General features: G+C 35.3%; 1 protein-coding gene across 4 annotated transcripts in view; it reads left to right on the top strand.

The window, feature by feature from the left end:
- LOC131064178 (uncharacterized) overlaps nt 1–23,685 on the top strand; it is a 142,156-nt gene that overhangs the window by 46,739 nt on the left and 71,732 nt on the right. For all 4 annotated transcript variants that reach the window (XM_057998252.2, XM_057998334.2, XM_057998405.2 and 1 more), the window contains 2 exons: nt 11,480–11,584; nt 11,758–11,817. In XM_057998252.2, the coding sequence (XP_057854235.2) occupies nt 11,480–11,584; nt 11,758–11,817 (165 nt within the window). The remainder of the gene's footprint in view (nt 1–11,479; nt 11,585–11,757; nt 11,818–23,685) is intronic.

Raw genomic sequence — 23,685 nt, forward strand, 5'->3', positions numbered from 1 at the left:
GAAATTTGTATCTTATTTTGCTAGAATAGAGTAGTGAATCACAGGGGGAGCCTTCCCTTAATAATTAGGATCCTTAGTGAGGTATCATGAGATTGGTTTGGGATCCTGGTGGTGTAGCAACAAATTGCTTGTGGGTAAGCAATGCTTGGGTAGGAAGGATTGTAATGTCCCCAAATTTTATAAAGTGACTTGATTAAGTTGTCCAAAAATATTTGTTTTATGGATGCTTATGCTTATGTATCTGATATGATTGGATTTATGAAGCTTTGAAGTAGATTTCTGACGATGCAAACCTTCAAAAGATTGATAGAAGTGTTGGACAAAAACCTAGCTCTTCCTAAAGGGTGGATTCACAACGGAGTTCATATTGGGCAAATTTATGAAGTCTTTATTCAAAGACAAATTTGAAATTTGTAAGATTTAGAGTTTGTTTTAGAAATGAATAATTTTGCATCTATTTCTTACTTGGAAATAAGGTTGGCATATTCTGAATATTATATTTATATGGGAATGAATAGTTTATTGCTTTAAATTTGATTTCATTATTCTGTTGTTTGTGATCTATAATCTTCATCAACCAGCGAGTCTTCATTTGTGTTGAGTTTATATTCGCTGGGCACTTTATTTAATTTGCAACGTAGTATAATTAAGCACTTTATTATTTGTTGATTGGGCCAATATAATTTGAAGATGATATGAATGTTTGATTTTAATCTTTTGGGGCTAAAGTGCATAGTTGTGCGATATCTTTTCCAGCCGAGATATTTCATTTCATTGTTATTGTAAGTTCAAGTTTCTGATCATTAGAATCTCATTTTCTTCTTGTGAGTGATTCGCACACTAGTTTATTGTTGTTCGAAGGTTCCTTGTTTGAGTACCACAAAACTTCTTTTAGAGGCAAGTTGAAACATCCACGAGTCGGGGTGAAGTCGGATTCCATTACATCTAGCGTGTTTCCAACTAAGTGACGACATAGAATTTGCAGCTGAGGATGGGCTTATTCTAATCACAATCCCTTTGAAGTCGAGAGTTTATTCGGGTTGCGATTTCTATTTTCATGGTGCTGTTAAGACCAGTTTGGTTATATTGAACTCGCACATTCATATGGCCACTATATCTCCCTCTATCCATGGCATGAATTAGTCATATGTAGTGTGAACACTGGAGAAGGAGACATTTTTATCGAAGGACGATCAACCGCCTATATTCTCAATGCACAAGATTGGAATCACTCAATTAAGTTCATATATATATAGACATTTTTATTGGAGGACAATCAGCTGCCCATATTCTCAATGCACAAGATTGGAATCAATCAATTAAGTTCACACACACACACACACACACATCTTTTTGTTCATTTTATGCAATAAGTATTGTGGCTGCCTCTATAATTGAATGCATGATACATGAAGTTCTGTAGTTTGAAACCTAAGTAACAGTAGCTTTGCAGTTATCTGAGGTTATTTGTGAAAAGTGTGAAATTGGAAGGAATAATTGTGAGGATATTTTATTGCTTTCCGAGTATTCCTAATAAGGGATCTTACACCATTGTTGGTGATATTGGAGGAGTAGTGGGGAGATGGCATAGCAATACAAGACACTCACTACAAACTAACCAACCAAAACAATGAAATAGACTAAAGCTAAACATCATTTGACGCCTTTCAATCACCCACTCCTAACAAGCCTCTCAACCATCATTCTCAACACCTAGGATGTCACAATCAACTCAACAATGGGCTCGTATAGCCATCGAATTGGGAGCCACCACCTTGTCACCAAGATTAGCTATTGTAGTAAGTTGCATACTGTTCATCACCTCTTCTCATTTTTCAGCCCTAACCACCAAAAAGTCTTCCAAGGTAGGGAGTGTTTATGAATTATTAACCAACAAATCACCCTGACAAGAGTTTGTTAGTCGCTAGCTGAAGATCTTGATGGAAGGTAATGAGATACTCAATAATCTTGCACACCAATGAAAGATCCTTGATTAAAACATGTTGGTCATTCGTCATAGCCTCCATATTTGAGTTTCAAATCTCATGTTTAACCTCCTTCAAGCAAATAAACATCCAAGCTAGAGAAGGTGAGAGAAAATCATACTCATGCCTAACACCATCCATTTTTTGGCATTCGTGGAAGGAATGCTGTGATCTAGTTTTGTAAGAAAGAGATAATGACTCTTGTGAGTGCAATTGAACCATTATCTGCAAAACTATCATGCTATAAAATCTACTTGTCTAGATTCAAGTAAATTTAATATGGGAAATGAAAAATCCTCTTGAGGCAACAGTTCAACACCTTCCCAAACAAGAGAGGGTTGCCACCCTGATGCAGAGGTGTTGATGGGCCATGGAAAACTATACTACTAGCCATTGCAAAACCACAGACTGCCACATGCCACATGCCACATGCTGAACCATGAAACATACAATAATAACCTGACAACCATTTGACAAACACAAACAATTAGAAATCCAAAAAGTACCTCTATAACTCCCAATAATGACAATTGTACACGATATCAAGAAAGTACAGTTCACAGAATGGGAAAAATGTTTTGTTAGTAATAAATCATTACAGAAAACAAAGGGAGAAGCGTCATGTACTTGTAAGGCACACGTGGCTAATAAAAGCTCACAAGGGCTGCCACCCTAATTTCAATTTTTACAAATCCAACCAAGTTTCTGCATGATTGCTAGTTAAAGTTGAAAAGGTTCTCACTAAATTTGAGAGCTGGCTAAAAAATAGTTTGTTGAATTACATTCCTCAAAGTAGTGCAAAATGAAAAGCTCATGACACTTGTCACTGAACATCTAGGCTTGATCCAAGAGACTACAAACCTTCCAGTTTGGGCTAAAATCAATTTTTAGGCTATTAATTACTATTTGAATGACTTTTGACATCCAAATTTTTACTGTCTAGTAAAACAGCCATTGAAATACTATTGCACTGTTAACAACATGCCATTCCTCTTTGTTTTTAGAGTTAATCCTTTGGAAGAAAGAATTTCCGTTTACAAAATTTCCCATAGAGTCTCGGATCACCACCCTAGCACTAGCAGGGCTGATATTGTTATGAGAGGCACTGTCAAAGTTCAACTTAAAGAAACCGTGGGGAGGGGGGCCTCTGATTAGCATTCTTACAATCACTCTTCTTAGCCACTGCACCATTAATGGAGGATTGGGTTCATGTTTTTCTGGTTATAATGTTTTTGGGGTTATATAGGGGCTCCATGCCTATGATCAACACAAGGCATACCTAAAAAATGTATCAACAACCATTTTAGGCTCAACAATAGACATACATAAGCTTAAATCACATAACTAGTATCCTATATGAAGCACTACTTGTGGATACATAATCTTATATCAATATTATGCCTAAACAAACAGAGCAGAAGGTAGCAAGGTAGTATAAAAGAAAATTATGCACTAGGTCCTAACCACTGATCAACCAAAATTTCCATAAACACTGCACAAAGAGCAGCCCAAATTACTCATTGTCTGGTACCATTCATCTTACCATGTCCAGACTCCTTGGAGTAGACTTCCAACATTGAGAAGCCTGCGTGGAGCCCCCTACCCAAGACTTTTACTAGCTCCACTGGCAGCATTTCAGGAGCAACCACTTTCTCTAGGCCGTGCGATTTTATTTCTTTCAATATCCTAGCACACCTTAGAGCCCTTATAATCTTACCATTATCCAACAGTAGCATGGTATATCCATTAACCACTTCTAAGGTCCCATTGTGATGAGAAACTACCATACTTTTTATGACTGAACTATTGTCTTTGGAAAAAGAATCTAAAGCACATAGACGCTCCATTAATGCCAGAATGCTTCATTTCAACAGTCTGAGGTCTATATCATTAGTTCCAACGAATAATTTTATATTCTTCTGCCTTGCTTGGGAAGCTAGCATAAAATCCTACAAATTACCCTTCATCTTAATATCATTAGGAAGAAGCAAAGCAACAAGGCATTATCTTACATCAATTTCTTCAACTGCTTCCTTGATTTTGAGTAGAAAGCCCTCCCTATCGATTCCTACATCGTTACAGAGCCATTACTGCTCAATTGTCTGAGTCTAACACTGCTTTTACCAGCTTTAGCTAGCTCTTCATGCGGAAATTAGAGATATATTTTAGGTGATAGTCTGAAACATTTCCTTGACACCTTTCGTCCTACTAAGCGTAGAGCACCTCATTTTCATTTTACTTACACACATAAAAAGTAATACCGCCAAAGAAAAGGGCAGAGAGCAAATACCAAATGCCAATATAACAATTCTCACCTTAGACATTTTTCACTTTAACAATTGAACTGAACATGACTTGAATATGACTTTTGGACTCAAGAAAAATAATGGGACTGATCCATAAATCTTGGAAGCATGAAACTTGAAAATGAGGGTTTGAGATTCCATGATAACAGGTCTGAGTTTTGCTTAGCAACTAAGTATAAACCCAATTAAATGCAACCTTTATGCTCCTTTCTGATTTTCAGTTGACCTTTTATGCCTTTCACTTCCTTCATTATTTTATTTGCATCTCTTAATGGATCTTTCTTTCTCCCTCCCCCTTTTTATCTTGTTTTCTCAGCAAAATTTTCCCGCTTGTTCTCTCTTTCTTATTCTTGTTCTTCCTTGTTTGTGAGACATTTCATTTTCCTTTTATTTCTCATATGTAGCTTCTTTAGTTATTTTTTATTGTTGGTCAACCTTCCCCTCCCACCACAACCTCTTCCTCCCATGTTTTTTCTTTACCCTTTCATAGGGTGTTTCTTGTCATCACTCCTCTCATTGTCCAGTCTTCATAGTCTAATCTTAATTTTACATTTTATATTATATTGCATATTATTTTATATTTACTTTTATTTATTGTATTGTTTTTCAAAATAATATCATCATTGCTATTTTCATCATCTTCGTTTTAATTTTATCTCTAGTTTTTCTTTTAACTTTTTCCATCTATTTTTAAATTTCTCCCTTCTCTTAAATTTAAAATCCAGGTTTCTCGTTTGTTGTGCCTCTTAAGGCCACCCTCCTTGTCACATTCAATGGCCTTTTGTATTGTGCTAAATCTGCAATACATTGTAATGTTCCCTTTTGGGATTGCCCTAAATCTTGCCCTAAAATCACAAACTCCAATAAAAATGAGAAATGTAAATTGTTATAGGTATAACTTTACTAAAAAAAAATGCTTTTTAACGAGATAAACCCTTATTAAATATTTTTTTTTATCGGTGAAAGTCAAAATTCAATTTATTGAGACCAGGATTTTAAGCCTGGCCTGAATCATGTGGGGCTACAAACAGTGAGCCACCTCCCCAGATTAGACAAGCACCTAATTGCAAAGACCCATTAACAGGTCAAAAGATTACATATTCAGTTTTGGTCCAAATTTAGAATGTGATTGAAGAAGATATTACAAGATCCCTCCTTTAGCTTTTTATCTCTCTTCCCCTTCACCACTTTCCAGCCTTCTTCTATGCAGTATCCTGCATCTCCTCAATAGATTCACCAAGGAAAAGCCATGTCTCCCCATCCACAGTTTTTGAACAAACATATCTCCCATCCTTCTCCACACTAGAGCTACAACCGGCATTACCACTGTCCTTCTTCAAAGACTCTAATCCACCCGAGCCTTGAGAATTGATGAGTCCCTTATTCTTCTCTTCTTTTTCAACTTCCCCTCAAAAGTCCTTTGGGGAGTCATCATGGCTCTCATCTGCTTTTTCCACAAAGTAATGCTAAGGGGAGACTTCCCTCCACCAAGTTGCTTGTTTGTTCAACTTCTGCTTATTACAGTTTGCAGCAATATGCTCCGTTTGAAAATAGCTTCGACATCTAAAATGTATTCCTTCATAATCCACAAATCGCAACCAACTAGTTCTTGCAGGTTTTAAAGATAAATCTGCAAGAAGACTTTTCCTCATATCCATCTCAACCAATATATGAGTGTAGGTAGTATGGAGAAAACCTAACAAGCCCTCATCCACCCCCAAAAGTTTACCCAAAGTATTTCCTATAGCTTCAAAGCAAGATTCAAACCAATATTGCAGTGGGAGATTTGTGAGTCTTGCCCAAATTCGAATTTTGTTAAAGGATTCCATAACAGGGTTGAAAGCTGGATACCATGGTTTCAATAGCAAGTGCTTCTTCTCCTAGCTCCATTGCTACTCTTAAAGAATTTTATTCCTATCCTATTCATTATCAAAAACTACTACAAAACACCCTCGAGCTTTTGGAAAAATCTGAACATCCCTCTCTAGAATAGGGCTATAGAACTCTGTTATCCATTTGATAAGCTCCCCTAAGCTTGGTCAAAAACCTTTGAATCTCCTTATCAAACCCAAAGAAGCAGAGTACTTAATATTTTCTATTACTTAATTTGCTATTTCTTCACCAAGATATACTATAGGCCCATTGATAGCAGGGTCCCTCATGTTGCAGTCTACATTCTTGCCGTCCCCTACAAGCCGCTTTGTCCTCAACATCACCTCTCCTTGCAACGTCTACACATTATTCCATTCTTTCCAACCCTGATCCATTTTCACAGATGAACCACCATTGAAGGAAGGATTTGGGCCAAACCCACGATGCCCAATCCCTTCGTGTGTTGTATCAGCGCTAGCCACTGAGGCCGAAATTGGAGTCCTCTTAGACTAACCATTGCAAAATGGTGCTGCCTGACTTGAGGAAAGGTGCCAATGAAGAGAAGCATCATCTCTTCCCTGAAACACTGCGGAAACCCTAGGAGGTTGTATATATATTTTCAGACTACTGTTGTGATTTAGACAGATCTGAGTTAATATTACTTCCTTCTTGGGATGCTGATTGCTGCTCTTTGGATAAGTACTTCTGCTTCTTGGTTTGATCCCTTTTTGGATGAGGGCAGATTGTATATTATGATTTCTGATCCTTGTTGATTTCTACACACACTGAATAATTTTAGACTGCTTATCTAAACTCAGACTCTATTCTTTATTTGGCTCAATATCTGAATTCAGATTAAATACTACTTCCCATTTATTGGATTGATCCTTAATGGATTCTAATTCAGATTTCAGAACTCTTATCTGATTGATGCCTTTTCTGCATTAAACTCAGACTCAGAGTTCTCATTCCATAGAAGCTCCTGGACGCCTTTCTTGGATGAATTGTTAGTTCTTTTATATCTTGCATTTGGAGGGAGTCGTGCATTTTTGCAAGAGTCACAGCTTTTCAAACAAGACTCAGTTGGCCTTCTTAAAGACATCATTATAATTTAAATATTTATAATGTTTGCTTAGTCGGCTCCTTAATCCTAGTTGGCCCTCTTTTAAATCAACATGGCCAAATTTTATTTAATCACCTTTTTGGTCAGATTTTTTTTTTCAGTCTCCTAGGGTTCAATATATTTAGTTTTCTCTCGTTTTGTGGTTGGCTCTCTTTTATTTAGCTGCCTAGGGTTTGATATTTAATACTAAGGCCATTTACTTATTACAGCCACGATCTTAGACTGGGGCATGACAGTCTGCCATCCCCAAGATTGCTTGTCCTCAAGCAAAATTTAAACTGGGATGTTTAAGTTGATTCCTTAATAGGAAGATGGCTTGATCTTTGCAACTTTCTTTTAATGAAAATTGATCACATATATCACTTCTACTGCACTACTCTGATCGTCACAAGTTGGTAATTTTGAACAGCTTAACCAAGGTGTTGAAAATTTGCAATGTTTGTATTTTAAAGATGAGTTTCTCTCATCTTTCTTTACTCGTCGCTTGAAAATGTAAAGGATTGATTTGGATTGATCCAACATATGCACAATATCTTGGATACCTTTTTGTGTTAACACAAGAACTTAAAACCCATAAATGCATTGGAACTGTGACACACATCTATGACCTTAAATGCAAATGCTCTTTTCTAAATAAATTCATATCTTTTGTCCAAGGGGTTGTGTTCTATTGGTTAAAGCATTGAGTTCTCATTGTGGAGATCAAAGTTCAAATCCCAAAGGGACATCTAATATGGAATTCAAAGTTGTGACTCTTAGTCTTCCACAGTTGGCTTCTAGGTGGTTTCTAATAAGTGGATTCTAATTTGTGAATCTTGGTCTTGCATAGGTTGATTCTAGTATGGTTGCTCGAAATGAGCTAATGGTGGTTTCTAATAAGGGGATTCTAATTTGTGACTCTTGGTCTTCCACAGGTTGATTCTAGTGTGGTTGCTCGAAATGAGCTAGTATTAGTGTCATAGTTGTGGTTGCTCGCTATGAGCAAATATTAGTGTCATGTAATGGTCTCAAGTTGATGCTCGTATGAGCAAAATATTTGTAAACGATCTGGAATATAAAAAAACAAATTCATATCTTTTTGGTTCACTCATTATTTTTATACTCTAGATCAACCAAAAATAGAAATTTCATGATGTTAGCAATTTGTTTATTGAATCCTAATTGTTTGGGTGATAACTGTACCTTAATACAATTGTTTGAGAGAAGGTGTAATGTTGTGAATTTGACTGTTTAATATTCATAAAGTAATTTGACATGGTGACAGATCACTGCGTACAATCTGGTTCTATATTTTATATGATTTAAAAACTTGTTTCAATTTTGAACTTGATCTTTGTATGTTGCACTATGTGGATAAGTACTGTTTAGAGTTAGAAAATGGAAGAGCTTCAAGAACTAAGAGTATCATGTAATGTTTACTCCACCACTAAGCACTGTTCATGGTTGGTGTTTGAAGATGTCTAAGTTTCTTGCTCCATAAGTTGTGGGATGATTATGTCTAAGTCAATAGTTAAGAGACCTTATGACAATCGGTGAGATGAATATGTCCAAGTCAATAGTTAAGAGACCTTATGACAATCGGTGAGATGAATATGTCCAAGTCAATAGTTAAGAGACCTTATGACAATCGGTGAGATGAATTTCTCAAAATTGTATATAGGCTGTACCACTTAGAGAACATAAAAGATGTTTGATCCTGATAGGTCAAGATGCTGTTGAAAGTGACTAATAATTATTTTTATTCACATTGAATTTCATGTTGATATCTGGGACATGTCTTGTAAACTTGTCATAGGTGTGTTCTAGAGGATGGTACTGTTATTATAGCCTGCTCTTTACATGATTTCAAGACTATTGACCTATGACTGGTGCATTGCTATTATTTCTGTTTAACATTTTAAGCATCAAGAGATCTTATACTGAGCATTTTCATAATTATTAACTATTAAGCATACAGTAATCATAGACACTCATGGAATATACATGCTGGAAACACATCAGGTATGAACCAAACATGGAGCATACACATAAATATATGCAGACACGAAGCATACACACAAATACACGTCTCATTTTGTCTTGCCCTTGTCATTTAGTCATTGTCATATTTTTTGACTGAGTTAATAGATCCCTTCTCATTGACTAGAATGCATCCATTGATTTATCTTTACCCTGCAGATTGGCAAGATCAATACTCTGATACCAATTGTAATGTCCCCTTCTGGGATTGCCCTAAATCTTGCCCTAAAATCACAAACTCCTTTAAAAATAAGAAATGTAAGATAGTTAGAGTTATAACTTTACCAATGAAAAAAATGCTTTTTAACAGGATACCAATAAACCCTTATTAAATTATATATGTATGCATATATATCTCAATTTATTTCATTAGGGTTAGTAATCACACGAGTACAAATACATATAATTATCATAATTCATTACGTAGGTCATGTCGCACACACACACACACACACACACACATATATATATTAGTATCCAATCACATTAGGGATTGAATGAGGAGCATGATAGGTTAGCCTGAAGCAATCCTCACACTAAGCCCGACAGCGGACACTTACCCTCTTGGCCCCACATGGCAGGTACATTGAACATCCAGCATGGGGTGGTCTACCTAGTGGGCTGCTTGTATCTGCCCTCCCTATTCATGTCTCCTTATTCATCCTCTTCACTGATTTCTCCAGCAATCAACCATCATAGAGGTTGGAAAGGAAATCGCAATAGGGTGCCTGGAAATCCTCCTATCTAAGCTCTAGAGTGGACACTCACCCTCTTGGCCCCAAGTGGGAGGCACATTAGACATCCAGCTTGGGGTGGTCTACTTAGGTGGTGATCTTGCATCTGCTCCCCTTGCATTTTTCTTCTCCTCCACATGATTGCTTGTCAGGTTATAGAGAGATTAATGATTTAGAATATGCATTTCACATTATCACACAACAATTATTGATTCTATTTTTTCATACCACTATTCTTGTAGAATATAGAATTATTGCAGGTTATATATATATTTTTAGACCGCTGTTACAATTTACACAGATCTGACTTAATATTACTTCCTTCTTCGGATACTGATCACTGCTCTTTGGATAAGTTCTTCTGCTCCTTGGTTTGATCCTTTTTGGATGAGTGCAGATTGTATTTAATGATTTCTGATCCTTGTTGATTTCTACACAAACTTAATAATTTTAGGCTGCTTATCTAAACTCAGACTCTGTTCTTTATTTGGCTCTATATCTGAATTCAGATTAAATTCTACATCCCATTTATTGGATTGATCCTTCATGGATTCTAATTCAGATTTCAGAACTCTTATCTGATTGATGCCTTTTCTGCATTAAACTTAGACTCAGAGTTCTCATTCCATAGATCATCCCGGATGCCTTTCTTGGATGAATTGTTCTTTCTTTTATATCTCCCATTTGGAGGGAGTCATGACTTTTTGGAAGAGTCACAGCTTTACAAACAAGACCCAGTCGGCCTTCTGAAAGACATCACCATAATTTAAATATTTATAATTTTTCCTTAGTCAGCTCCTCAATCGTAGTCGGCCCTCTTTTAAATCAACATGGCCAAATTTTATTTATTCACCTTTTGGGTCGGCTGTCTTTTTTTCAGTCGCCCAGGGTTTGACATTTTATTTTTCTCTCATTTTGGGGTTGGCTCTCTTTTATTCAGCTGTCTAGGGTTTGATATTTTAATACTAAGGTCTGTTACTTATTACAACCACGATCTCAAGCTGTGGCATGACTTCCATGCATTTTTACTCTCTCATCCCCATAAAGATCATAGAGTGTGATTGAAAATGTTGATGGAAACAAAACAAGTACAGTTATTTCCAGATGGACTGTGAAAATATCATGTTTATTTTAAGATTGATTTTGTGTAGTACTCCTCTCTTTTTTAAAATACCAATCAATTTTAAGCAAGCTAGATGAGGTCTAATGACATACCTTGTGAGGACTAGGACATTCTTTTAAATAAATTTTTGGAAGAGGCCTACAAAAGGTTTTTAAAGCTAAATTTTTTAATCATTTGGAGAGAATCATTTGGAACAATTGCTCAACTATCGACGTCAACATTTCATAAAATTTTGCAATTCAGTATTTTATAATCATATATTATTCCTTTTTAAATGCTGATATTTTGGATATTGATTTGGTATTCAATTTCTTTAGCTTGCTACAGTTGGAAGGAGTGTGCTGGCTTTTGATGATTCAACAGAAGGGTTTTTGTTGGCTCGTACAGCTAATGCTGTTCACTGGTTTAGAGCTGAAACAATAGTAAGGACACTTTTTCCCTAATGATTCCGTGTTTGTGCTTCTGCCTTTAGATCATTTTGTTCATATTCTTTCGTTTTGAATGAATTTTCAGTAGTATATAAGTGCAATTGGTAGAAACTGCTGTCCAATAGAACAATATCCCAATATATTGTTCTTTTTCCTTAACTTCACAGGAAGGAGGTCATACACTAAAGCATATGGCATTTGCAAAATTCAGAGTGGGTGTTTCGCATGTAAGTATGATCGACAGTATTCATTTTTGTAATCTAGGGTCCTTTAACTCTAGTACTTCACTGTTGAAATCAAATGTAATTATCAAATGCCATTGACATAATTTTGGTCGTTTTTGGACATTAATAAAGTTAGATGTTCTTTCTTTTGGTCTGAAGAGATTTTATCAGTCCATTTCCTGAGCTTGTTTTAGCTGACTGGATTTTTTGTTGCGTATGATTGCAATTCAGAAGGTTTTGAAAAATAAATCAATATATTGTCACCTGAAGTGGCCAATCTTGCTTTTAAGGAGTTAATATTAATATATTTGAATGTTTGTTAAGATGTCTGTCTTTTAAACATGATTTTCAATTTAATAATTTATAAATTGTTAACATATTTACTGCAAAGTTCTGCTTTACAAACAGACCTAAATAAAACTGGACTTCTGACCCTTAACATTTCAACTAGTTATGAGTTATTATGACATGTACATGTAAGAACTTTATGGAAATACTATGCATGCATTCAAGATTATCTTTTAAAATCTCTTGTAAGCTCTATGTGTGTCCATTCCCATTTCTCCCTACTTAAACCAGCAAAGTGAAATTATTGATATATCTCACTGTAGGACGAAATGCCTTATCGTTTTTATTGAGATTCTTATTTCAAGGGTAAGGAACTAATATGGAGTTCGCTAGTGTTCTATAGGGATGTGTGTCTCCCTCAATTCTTGTTTTGGGGATGGGGATGTCCTTGAGATGTGGGAACCCTAGGGAAACATTCTTGTGCTGTTTGGCCACCTTTTCTAGTAGAAAGGGAATGTCCTTGAGGCATCTCGCTCAAATAAGGGACATTTTTGGGGCATCTCCTTTACTTGGAGACTAGGGAAATGTTGGGACTTCCCCAAGATGCTTAGGTGAATTGTTGGCGCCCCTCAATGGCACTGAATATCCACAGGCATCCTATGCAATGAATAGCTAAGAGAGTTAATTTTAAAGAAAACAAGGATTTTTTAAACTATTTGGACCACTAACTCTAATCCTAATGTTTTATGGGTCCCACCCACATTCTAAGCACTCACAAAAAGCTATCAATTAAGATTCCAACCTCAATTGAAATCTGTATCAAATTTCAAAAGCATCGAGCAAGGCTGCAATTTGCACCAACAAACTACATGGATGGGAGCATTGGGAGAGCAAAAGTGAGTACAACAACAAGAGTGAGAGCATTATCTAAGTCTTTGTTAGCTGAGTGAGAGCAAAAGTGAGTACAACAACAAGAGTGAGAGCATTCTGGAGCAAAAATGGTAAAGCATCTCAATGGACTTTATCACTAGACTCGCCAATGTCCATGGCAAAGATTGTATCTATATGGTTGTCGATAGACTAACCAAGTATGTCCAATTTTTTGCAATCCCTTACTATTATAAAACACCACAAGTGGTGGAGTTTGGAGTTGTTCTTCAAGGAAGTATTCATGCTTCATGGACTTCCAAAAAAATATTGTGTGACCATGGTAGCAGATTTCTTAGCATTTTCTGGACTGAATTATTCAAATTATCTGACATAGGATTAACACCTAGTACCGGCTACCATCTGCAAACCGACAATCAAACCGAAATTGTGAACAAATGGGTCGAAGGCTATTTGCATAACTATTTGGGAGGGCAACAAAAGACATGGATTAAATGGCTTCACTTAGGAGAATATTTTTATAACATTACTTATCCCATGTCAATTGGAATGACATCTTTCAAAGAACTATATGGATATGATTTGTCATCCTTCTTAGATATGGTCTTTGGAGAAAGTAAGGCACCTAAAGACAAAGAATGGGTCCAAGAGTGCCAAGATATTCTTAAGTCCCTCAAAAATAATATACAAACCAAAATTAACAAAAGATTTACTCAGATAAACGCTGGGTTGAGCCAAGTTTTGAGGTTGGGGATTTGGTTTGTCTTCGCTTACAACCATATAGACAATCACCCCTAAAGAAGAGCGATACCAAGAAGTTTAAGCCCCGATTCTACGGGCCTTACAAGGCAATGAAGCAAATAGGAGAAGTGGCATACGTATTAGAGCTTCCAGAAAGCAGAAAAATACATAATGTATTCCAATGCCTCAAAAAGGCCATATGACAACAAGTTACAGTCTCCACTGAACTTCCACTCTTGGATGAAGAAGGCAAGTTGGATTTGGTTCCCGATGAGGTTATAGAGTAGTAGAATTATGAAAGAGGCGAAACTTCCAAATCTATGGTTGGTTGTGGGCAAGCATTTCCAAGGAGGGGAAACTGTGATAACCCCATCCAATTTCCAACACAAAACAAGAAAAAAGTATTGTATGGTCCAATGGCATGGCAGGCCAAGGACATTTCCATCTTAATTAGCTTACATTATAGGGTTGACGTCAATGGGAGGGAAGATATAGTTCAAATCGCTGTCCAAGGAGGAGAAGTCTGATCTGCATTAGTTAACCAACTAATGACAAATTAAGTGTAAAAAGAAAGGGCGTGATTTAGTCAAGGGTTGCAAAGGTTGAGAAAGTTGAGACTTCTCCCAACATATCTGATCTCAGATACATAAAGGTGATCACAAGACTTTCCAAAGCATTGGAGTTTATTTGTTTTGGTATTTCATATTGAAGCACTTAGAAGAGCCTTAAAGCAGAGTAAAAGGGGGGATATACCCACCCATTACAAGGTGAAGACACAAGAGACAAGAGTAGAACTAGTAGAGACGACATCCAGGTTTCATAATCACAAGGAGATATAACAGGAAGGGCAATTAGAAATCTGAATTCTGATTCATATATCAAAAACATAGTCAGTTAATCGCATGTTATAAAGAACCAATTCAGGCACAACAATCTTATGTTCGAAAGTTCAAAATTATATCATTGTATCGATCCTAAGGTAGTGAAATACAGTAATCCCAGTAAATTTTTTATACATACATATTTCATCAGACCACGTATCCATTAGACTTAATATGTTATTTCTCTTGGAATAATACGTTGGAATCTACAACAGATTTAAAGGTTATATTGTTGCCAAGTAAAGCATCTAACATTCATATAAGATCCATTGATTGAATCTTGTCTAAAGTTATAAGAAGCATAAGCGTAATTGTCTCATTAGATTGTAAAATCTTATAAGGGACATTACAGTAAGTTAATTTAGGGAGTCTATTGTGGCTCTCAACCATGATCAAAAAAACTTAAAGAAATACAATTTGAAAAGGGGAAATTGAGCTTTCCAAGGTCTTGGAAAAGTCTAAGGGAAAAGAATCTATCAAAATAGCCAAAACTCACAATTTTGCCAAGAGGCACCAACACTGCCTATGCACTCAAAAGCTTATTGGGGAGGCAACAAAGCTTAGCCTTTAACTGAAAAATGCTTGTTATCCTTGCAAGTTAGAAGAGCTTTCATGCTCCATTGAGAACCTTCATCAATTGAGTCCATAACCTTCAAATTGCAATCTTTCAGTTTCAGTCTTCCTTTCCCCGCTTTTTCTTGTGGAGCCACAATTTGGCTTGGACCTCATAGATTCAGTTTAGATATGTTGTATACTTCAGATTAAACTAGATCATTACCCTCTTCCTCTTGTAACTCAACTATCTCCGAATTTTTATAAGTAATAGAATTGTGGTGTACCAAAACTTTAGTTTCCATCATAGAAGCATCTTTAACCTCCAAAGGGGCAGGCGCTTAGATTGAATTGAGACAACAGGATAGTGAGGCTGGCCCTTAGGTTGCTCAAAAAACAAGCGAGCAATACAGATCACAAACTTTGCCCAAACCTATTTTGGCATCAAGCAAAGGTCAGAATTGAGCAGCGTGAGATATATTTATGCATTGAACTAAATTAGCATTTAGGAACCCTGCTTTTGGAATCCATTTCTGCACATGCAATGTGCTTGATCTCAAGGGAAGATGGCAAGCAACACAAAGGAATCCCTAAGAATTGATGAATTGAATTTTAGAGCCCTAGGAAGATATGATGTTACTAGTTTGAAAGATGGACCTAGACAAGTTCACCATAATTCAAATTCTGAAGAAAAATGTAGGAGATTCAAGAGACTTCATTAGTTCTGATGAAAGAACACACTTTTTTGACCAGCTTTCTGATCAGTTTGATGCCCCCCAATTGCCAAGGGAAGTCTATACAATTGGATCCAAATTTCTCCTTTGGTGAGTTGGAGAGTAGCATCATAAAAAGGAGACCGTGGTTGCATAACGATACTTGTGTTGCCAAAAAAGCAAGGTCCATTATCCCACACTGAGTCACAATCTGCAACCATCTGAAACTTGAAAATAAAGAAACCATTATCAAACAAATAAAGGGAGGATTATGCAATGCAGCTGCAATTTGGTTTCATCCTCTGCATTAATGGCTTCAAAGGAGGGTCTTTTAGCAAAGAATCTGAGGATCAAATATCTTTTAGTTAATGTTCTCATCAATGGAAAGGAAATTCAAATAATCATCATCTAAAACCAATTCTTGGACCTCCTTGGTAAAAGTCAAAGGAACATCCCCATAGGTGAAAAAGTTCGATGGGTCTTGGTCCACAAAGTTTGTTGTGCTTGTATTGAACAACAATCATTATTGATGGATCGCCTTCCTCCTCTCCTCTTACATCCCCAACTATCACACTTTTACTTCTAACCATTAATAGAAAAATTCAAACTGTAGTGATTTAATATTTCATTATTGATTTCATGATAGTTTATTTTTCATTAGATTAATTAGACGAGGGTTGGTAATGGGCCCCTTCCCCTTGCATCATACAAAGATACCACTCTGTCTAATGCTCTCCATGCAGGAATGCCATTGATCTTACAATTCTCCTACCAATGCTCTATTAGCTTGAATGCCACACTTCCTATCTCCTCTTGTAGGGCTACCACTCTCCTTCTTCCTGTAGGCATCCTTTCTCCGTCCTTATATATGCATTTGTGCTCTTGTAGCTTACAATTTTTCTAACAACACTTCTTTGGCTTGAACATTGTACCTTCATTCTCCTCTTGTAGGGCATTCTTCCTAATTGCTCTACACATGCTCCTATATGTAATATTCCCCTTAATTTTTTTGATTTTTTAACACATCAAACAGTACAATGCACCCGTTAAGGTTAGGAAAGATAATCACAATATTGCTGAAAGTAACCCTCCACTTTTTGATCACCGAGAGCCCAACCTGGGAGGGTGAGAGCATACAGTGCTGAGGGGATCGTTAGGTGCCTGAAAACTGAAAATTGATTACAATAAGGGCGGCAAGCCAGCCCCTTCCACTTTTTAGTGGTATAGATAACCAAAAGACTTGGCGGTAAACCAGCCAAGAAGAAACACTAACACACAAAACAAATCAACTCTACCGCAGTATTTCAGCAGGAGGACTTATTACAAACAAAATCAACTCAACCGTAGTATTTCAGCGGAAGGACGTAATACAGCAAAATCAATTCAACCGCAGTATTTTGGCGGAAGGACTTATTACAACAAATTAACTCTACCGCAGTATTGCAGTGGGAGGACATACATTATTTCCTGATTACAAACATATAAGGCGGCTAAGCCATCCTCTTCCACTTGCATAGTGGGAATTACAAATAAGAAGCAACAAGAATGATTGATCTTTACTACTGAAAAAATCTTACAAAATAGAGATCTGAGATTAGATAAGAAGCTTAATGTTGATCTCAAGCAATCCACTAACAAAATCACACCACACTTAAACACTATTGCTGTTCTACTTCTGCAAGTTAGAAACACATTGTCCAGCACTGTCGGAAACAACAAAACACTCACAACTCACTCAAAACTAATTGGAATCACACCAAAAAAATGCAAATGAAATATAAAACATAGGCGACCAAAACCTCAAACCAGCAACTTGGAGGCTTCAAATGTGATGCATGCAAACCAAGGCACCTCCCAAATGGTACAACCTTGCTGTAAACTTCCACTTGCAACTAAAAATCAGAATCTCCAAATCCCAATCTGCAAATTGGTGAACCTTATCGCCGAGGGAATACGGATGGATTGAGCCGATACCCAGAATGATGCTCTCCACACACAGGCAGCTACGAATAAAACTCACTTCCAGGCAAAATGCACCAGCAATATCAAAAATCACAGCAGCAAAAAAGAAACTCCAAAAATCACACTGGAAATTGAATCAATCACTCCAAAAACAACTATCCAGCTAGGTACTTGTTGATGTGTTTTTTATGCACAAAACATTTCAGAATAAAGTACCAAGGTAATTTACCCTCTCTTGAACAAAATCACCTCAGATGCTAGGAATGAGATCAACTAAAATGATTCCAAGGTTTCTACATGTTAGGTCTTGACGAGTGGGTAAGTTCAGTGGTTGATGTGAATTGCTGTGTTTCACTTGGGGGCTTACGCAAATGTTTGGATTATCATGAATGATGCGGAATAGGTGTGCTGACAACTTAAGATTTATCAATATGGCTTTGGATTTACTTCTTACTAAAAAAGGGGGAAAAAGAATAGGGTTCAGGAAATCTATTCTAAACCTAGGAATGTAGGAAATGATGAATGGATCTAGTGGAATCAAACCAGGCAAGGTCTCACAATCAGGTATTGACACATGCTTAGTGCAGTCATCTAAGGTATACTTAAAGATTTTCAGGCTATCACCATCAAACGTAGACACCATCCAAGTTGATGCTTGTCAACGGACGCGTAATAGTTGAAGTTATGCTTACTCAAATTCCAGTTGACCACACAAAGCGCACTTACCAACGACAAGAGGCTAGTTGTTAGAACATAATGTTATTAGGGATCACATCCTTATAACATTTATATATAATGTTCTAATATAAGATTATAAAACCTTATATATTATATGCTTTATAAGCATATCCCATTTGAAATAATTATAATCTAATAACTATTAGATTATTAATTATTTATGAGTGGGGGTTATTGAAAAGGTGTGACTAGTGAAGTCACCCTTCCTCCTATATTTAAGGAGGTTCTCTCTCATTTGAGAGGTGTGTGAATTTGGAGCTTTATGGTGAGTTGTATCACTATGCATATGAGGTATTATTGGCCATGTGGAAGTATTGGAGGAGTGTCCCCAGGTTCATGTCTATTTTATGATAGACTATATTTGTGAGTGTTTTAATTAAATGATGCTTTATGGGGTTTTTTATCTGAAAGGGTTTTCCCCCATGTATATCTTGTGTAATGTGTACATTTTGCATATATGTTTCATATTTCATTTACTTTATAATATTGTTTATAATGATTAGTATCCTAAGATCCTAATTTCCAACATGGTATCAAAGTAGGTTAGGCTATACTAATCATTTTTACTGGTTATATTAAAAAAAATACATTGAACTTGATGAAAAATCTCTTTATGAAAATTCCTACAATCTATGCCACAAATCTGAGTAAGTGACATAATTGTTCATTGTTATTTTTTGAGGAAAATGCATCATATATTACATTAGTTGAGTAGTGTGATTATAAGGACACCTTTTCCAAAAATAAAGGGCTAGCATTTGGGATTGCGCTTCAAGAGGTAAATATTGGTATTTTTTTTTCAAGAAAATTTTTCTTTGAAAAACCTAGACAAATGTTTTTTTAAAATTTATTACTTTCCTCTATCAATTTTGGAAATGTTGAATATGAAAAATTTATGTGCATCTTGAATAATATAAAAAAATGGAATTAATTTTTTGAATTACATGTATCATTATATTAATTTAACATATTCTTTTAAAGACTTACAAAAGGTACATATTCATTTGAAATATTAGAATGCATTTTTTTTTTCACCTTCTTAGGTACTTAAGTGATATTAGCTAATCATGACTCTTTTAAAAAGACTAGAAGATCTCAAGTGTATATATATAATTTAATAATCTATTTAAGTATACCTCCATGATAATTATTTTTTTTTCTATTTCAGAAAAATCTATCCCACAACTACTTATCTTGTAAACATATCCTCACTTGATTGAATTTCAGATTAAATCAATTAAGAAAATTCTCATAAAATGAGTTACACCATCTCAAAACAAATACATTAGTACAACCATTTTAAATTCATCATATATCAAATAGCTTTCTAAATTATATCAATCAACTTTATTGATTTTATATATTTTTGAGAAATGTGCTCTCTTTAATAGATCAAAATCCTACACAAAATCTAAATGATGCGTCCTTTTGAAAAGGGTAACTATCCTTAAATATGACTATCTAATTCATTTATTTTGTCTAATGGCTATCTTCCCCATCCGACATCTCCTTTCTCATGCTCCTTTCTAACAAATTTGTAGCAGCATTGCCAGATCTGTAGTAGTTTTGCTAGATCTGTTGTGTTAGTCAGATGCATAAGCTTTGACTGCAGTTGCAAGTTCTTGGCAAGGAAGATCTATTTATTGGTAGGGTTGTTGTTTTCATTAGCACCTTCCTTGCGTCGGATCTATTATTTTCCTATTTGGTGCTTGCTTGCACTTGGTTCTGGCCCGACATTTTTCCTTTGCTCGTTGGAGTTTCATTTTTTTAAACTTGTCTCACACTCCTCGTTGGAGTTTCCTTTGTCAATGTTTATATTGTTCATGTCAGACATAGTATCATTGTCTATCACTATTAGTGATGGGAATATTACATTCATAACATTTAATGCAAATATTACATTCATAACATATTTCATATCCCCGTAACAGACATACCTATACCATATTGCATATACACATTGTAGAATTTAAGGAAAGGAGGGAATTAGGAATACCATCTGGTCTGATATAGATATCAGAATTATAGTAAGGGGATTTCAATAGAAAATTCAGATTTATGAGTATTAGAATAAGCTTGTCAAGGTGCTTTGTGGGCTCCACACAATAGTTATTTAGATTCCTATAATAAAAGAATCTTAAAACAATGTTTGCAGCAATTAGAAAAGAGTTTGAAGATTTCACCATTATAGTTGTGTTTTTAGGGCATGGAATTGATTCATTTGGGAGACTTTGGAATGTTGGTTGTGTTTTTTATTTCAGCCTCACCTAAGCCTTGCAGTTTATTGATTGTGATTTGAACAATCAACATTAACAAAAGGTCAATGATGGTCTAAGAGGAGTCAACAACATGTTGAAGATTGAATATTTTTGTTTAAGAAAATTATTTGTGTTTTTTATCCATTCTCCACTAATTGTTAGATATCAACCATGGTCCAAGGGGATGTTTACAATATAGAAACATATATCCCAAATCGGAGAATCTATCAAGATAAGTACTACTTTTCCAAACTAGCCTTAAAACTTTAAGTCGAATATTAGAATGAAATATATTCAATTTTGATAAACTATATTTATTAATGTATTACTTCCACTTGAAAAATTTCCTTCATGCTCAGTAGCCTTCTTGCAGTTACATCTCACATATGAAACCAAATTCGAGTCATTTCTCCTTGAAATAGATAATGCAACTTAGTGTGATGCTAGGTGAAATTCGTAGAATTTTTTTTCTACGTCACATCTAAGTGTCTGACCAATAATGCTTTTTAGAGTTTATGATGGATCATTGTTCTCATATAACCACTTTTAATTTCATAAAGATGATATGTTTGAAGAGATTTTAAGATTATGGAGTATAATCTACATTATTTTATTTTATTTTTTTTAATATGAGATTAATTTCATAACAATTCTAAATGATAGTTTCAACCTCATGTTCAATAATGCCCTCGTCTCTTTCAAGATTTCTTGAGTTTTTTATAGAAGATATTGAATTAGGTCTATCAAAATAATGATATCTACACCCCTTCTAAGCTAGCATGATAATATCTAGAAGCAAACCATATTCTTGAGGTCTCTTTGTCATTTTAATTGGCATGAAATTATTATGAGAATATCTTAAACTACATTTTGATAGGGTAATTTTGCTATCCATTGTCATTATAATGAAATTTGTTTATTTATGACATTTCCTATTTACTTTCAATACTTAAAAAAAAATCCAAAAAAATCAAGTCGTCATATATATTTAAGACCCATGGAATCAATTTTTGAATCTTTAATCAACTAACTTTACTTCAATGTGTCACATGCCTTTCAAGTGGCCCTTCCAAATTACTTATTATTAACTATATTAGTGCTTATGTTGCATTTAAAATGTCACCTACGAACTAGTAGGAATAAAAGGAAGGAACATCATGAACTATCTTAATTTTTTTTAGTATTTGATGAAGGATATGCATTATATTATCTTTGAGGATATTCCTACTTGTACTATGTTTGATGTACGAATGATTTACTATCAAGTTATCACAATGATCATCTATAGATAGAGGATAAAATATTTACCAATAAAATACAAAGGCTATTAAATATTCATAAGTAAATTAAAAAATTTCTCATTAGCATCCTTTTTTGGAGATCCAAGTGATTTGTTATTCTATTCTATATTTGATCCATTTTTTTTCAATCATACTATTTATAATGGGTGACTGTCGCCCTTATAGTTGTCTGGGGAGCAAACCTAGAAAGGATAGCTCACCCGTTGCCTAATTTTTTATGGATCATTACTATATGTAGTAGCATGTCTATTTTTGTATTTTAAACAAGACAACTAATTATTTCTCATGAAAATATATGTTGATCTCCTTTCTACCAATCATTGGACTATATTTTTATAAGGAATATTATATGATCTTTGGAAAATGACAAAAAAATAAAAAAAAAAAAAATATTATGTTCTTTCTTTGCACCAAAAATGAAGTTGATTACTATGTTACTAACTATATTGTTTCTTCTATGGCGAGGTTATGCCTTCAAAACATATGGTGCAAGTGCTATTACATGGATGCTACAATACTTTAATAAGAAGACTATCTTCTATGTGTCTTTGAATCAAATGGACAAAATATGAATGTAGCTCTTAAAGAATCAATATGGCCTTGAAGATTTATGGAAGAGTTCCATTTGGATACATATGAAAGTACCATATTACTTGATCAAAATGAACATTGAAGATCATGGGCACCCCACTCAAGTGAAAGCATTCTATAATAAAAGGCACCTTGAAGATCATGGGCACCTCACTCAAATGAAAGCATTCTATAATAAAGGCACCTTGAAGATCATGAGCACCTCACTCAAGTGAAATCATTCTATAATAAAGACACTTTGAAGATCATGAGTACATACTATATATTTTAATTTTAGCCATCACTGTGAAATCCTCTATGCAGCGATTGGCTTTGAGGTGATGCCATTAAGGGGGAGTGTACATGACACCACCTAGTGGTTAAATCCTAGATTTAAGACCTAATAGGCATAAGACCTTTAGGCATCATATGCTCCAAATTCAAATAATGCTTGGCCTTAGGCGATGCCATTGAGGGGGAGTGTGCATGTCAATGACACCACCCAGTGGCTAAATCCTTTATTTTTTTAAGTCCTACGGGCATAGTATCGTAAGACCTACGAGCAGATTTTTTTTTAGTCCTACGGGCATATTGTAAATTCTTCTCCTTGTCAATCTTCCACTTGTAAACGCATTGTATTAAGACATACGGGCACTATGTAATGAACCTGGGGAGTGGCTAATTTGAGGGGACCGCGGCTCCAATATAATTTTTTAAGACCTCACAGCATCATTTTTTAAACACTGGGATTATAAATTATGACAAGATGACTTTCATGTAGTCCGGAATGCATGATCTTCATGTTGGCATATATTTGTGTCCTTGTTTATCACTGTCAAAGAAGACCTACGTTACTGGGGTGCTTCATTTTTTCTTCTATGGAAATTAACATGTGCTCTCCTATTAAACATTAAGGGGGAGTGTTAGAACATAATGTTATTAGGGATCACATCCTTATAATGTTCTAATATAAGGTTAT

This window comes from Cryptomeria japonica, chromosome 4 (genome assembly GCF_030272615.1).
Source record: "Cryptomeria japonica chromosome 4, Sugi_1.0, whole genome shotgun sequence".
NCBI classification, from domain to species: Eukaryota; Viridiplantae; Streptophyta; class Pinopsida; order Cupressales; family Cupressaceae; genus Cryptomeria; species Cryptomeria japonica.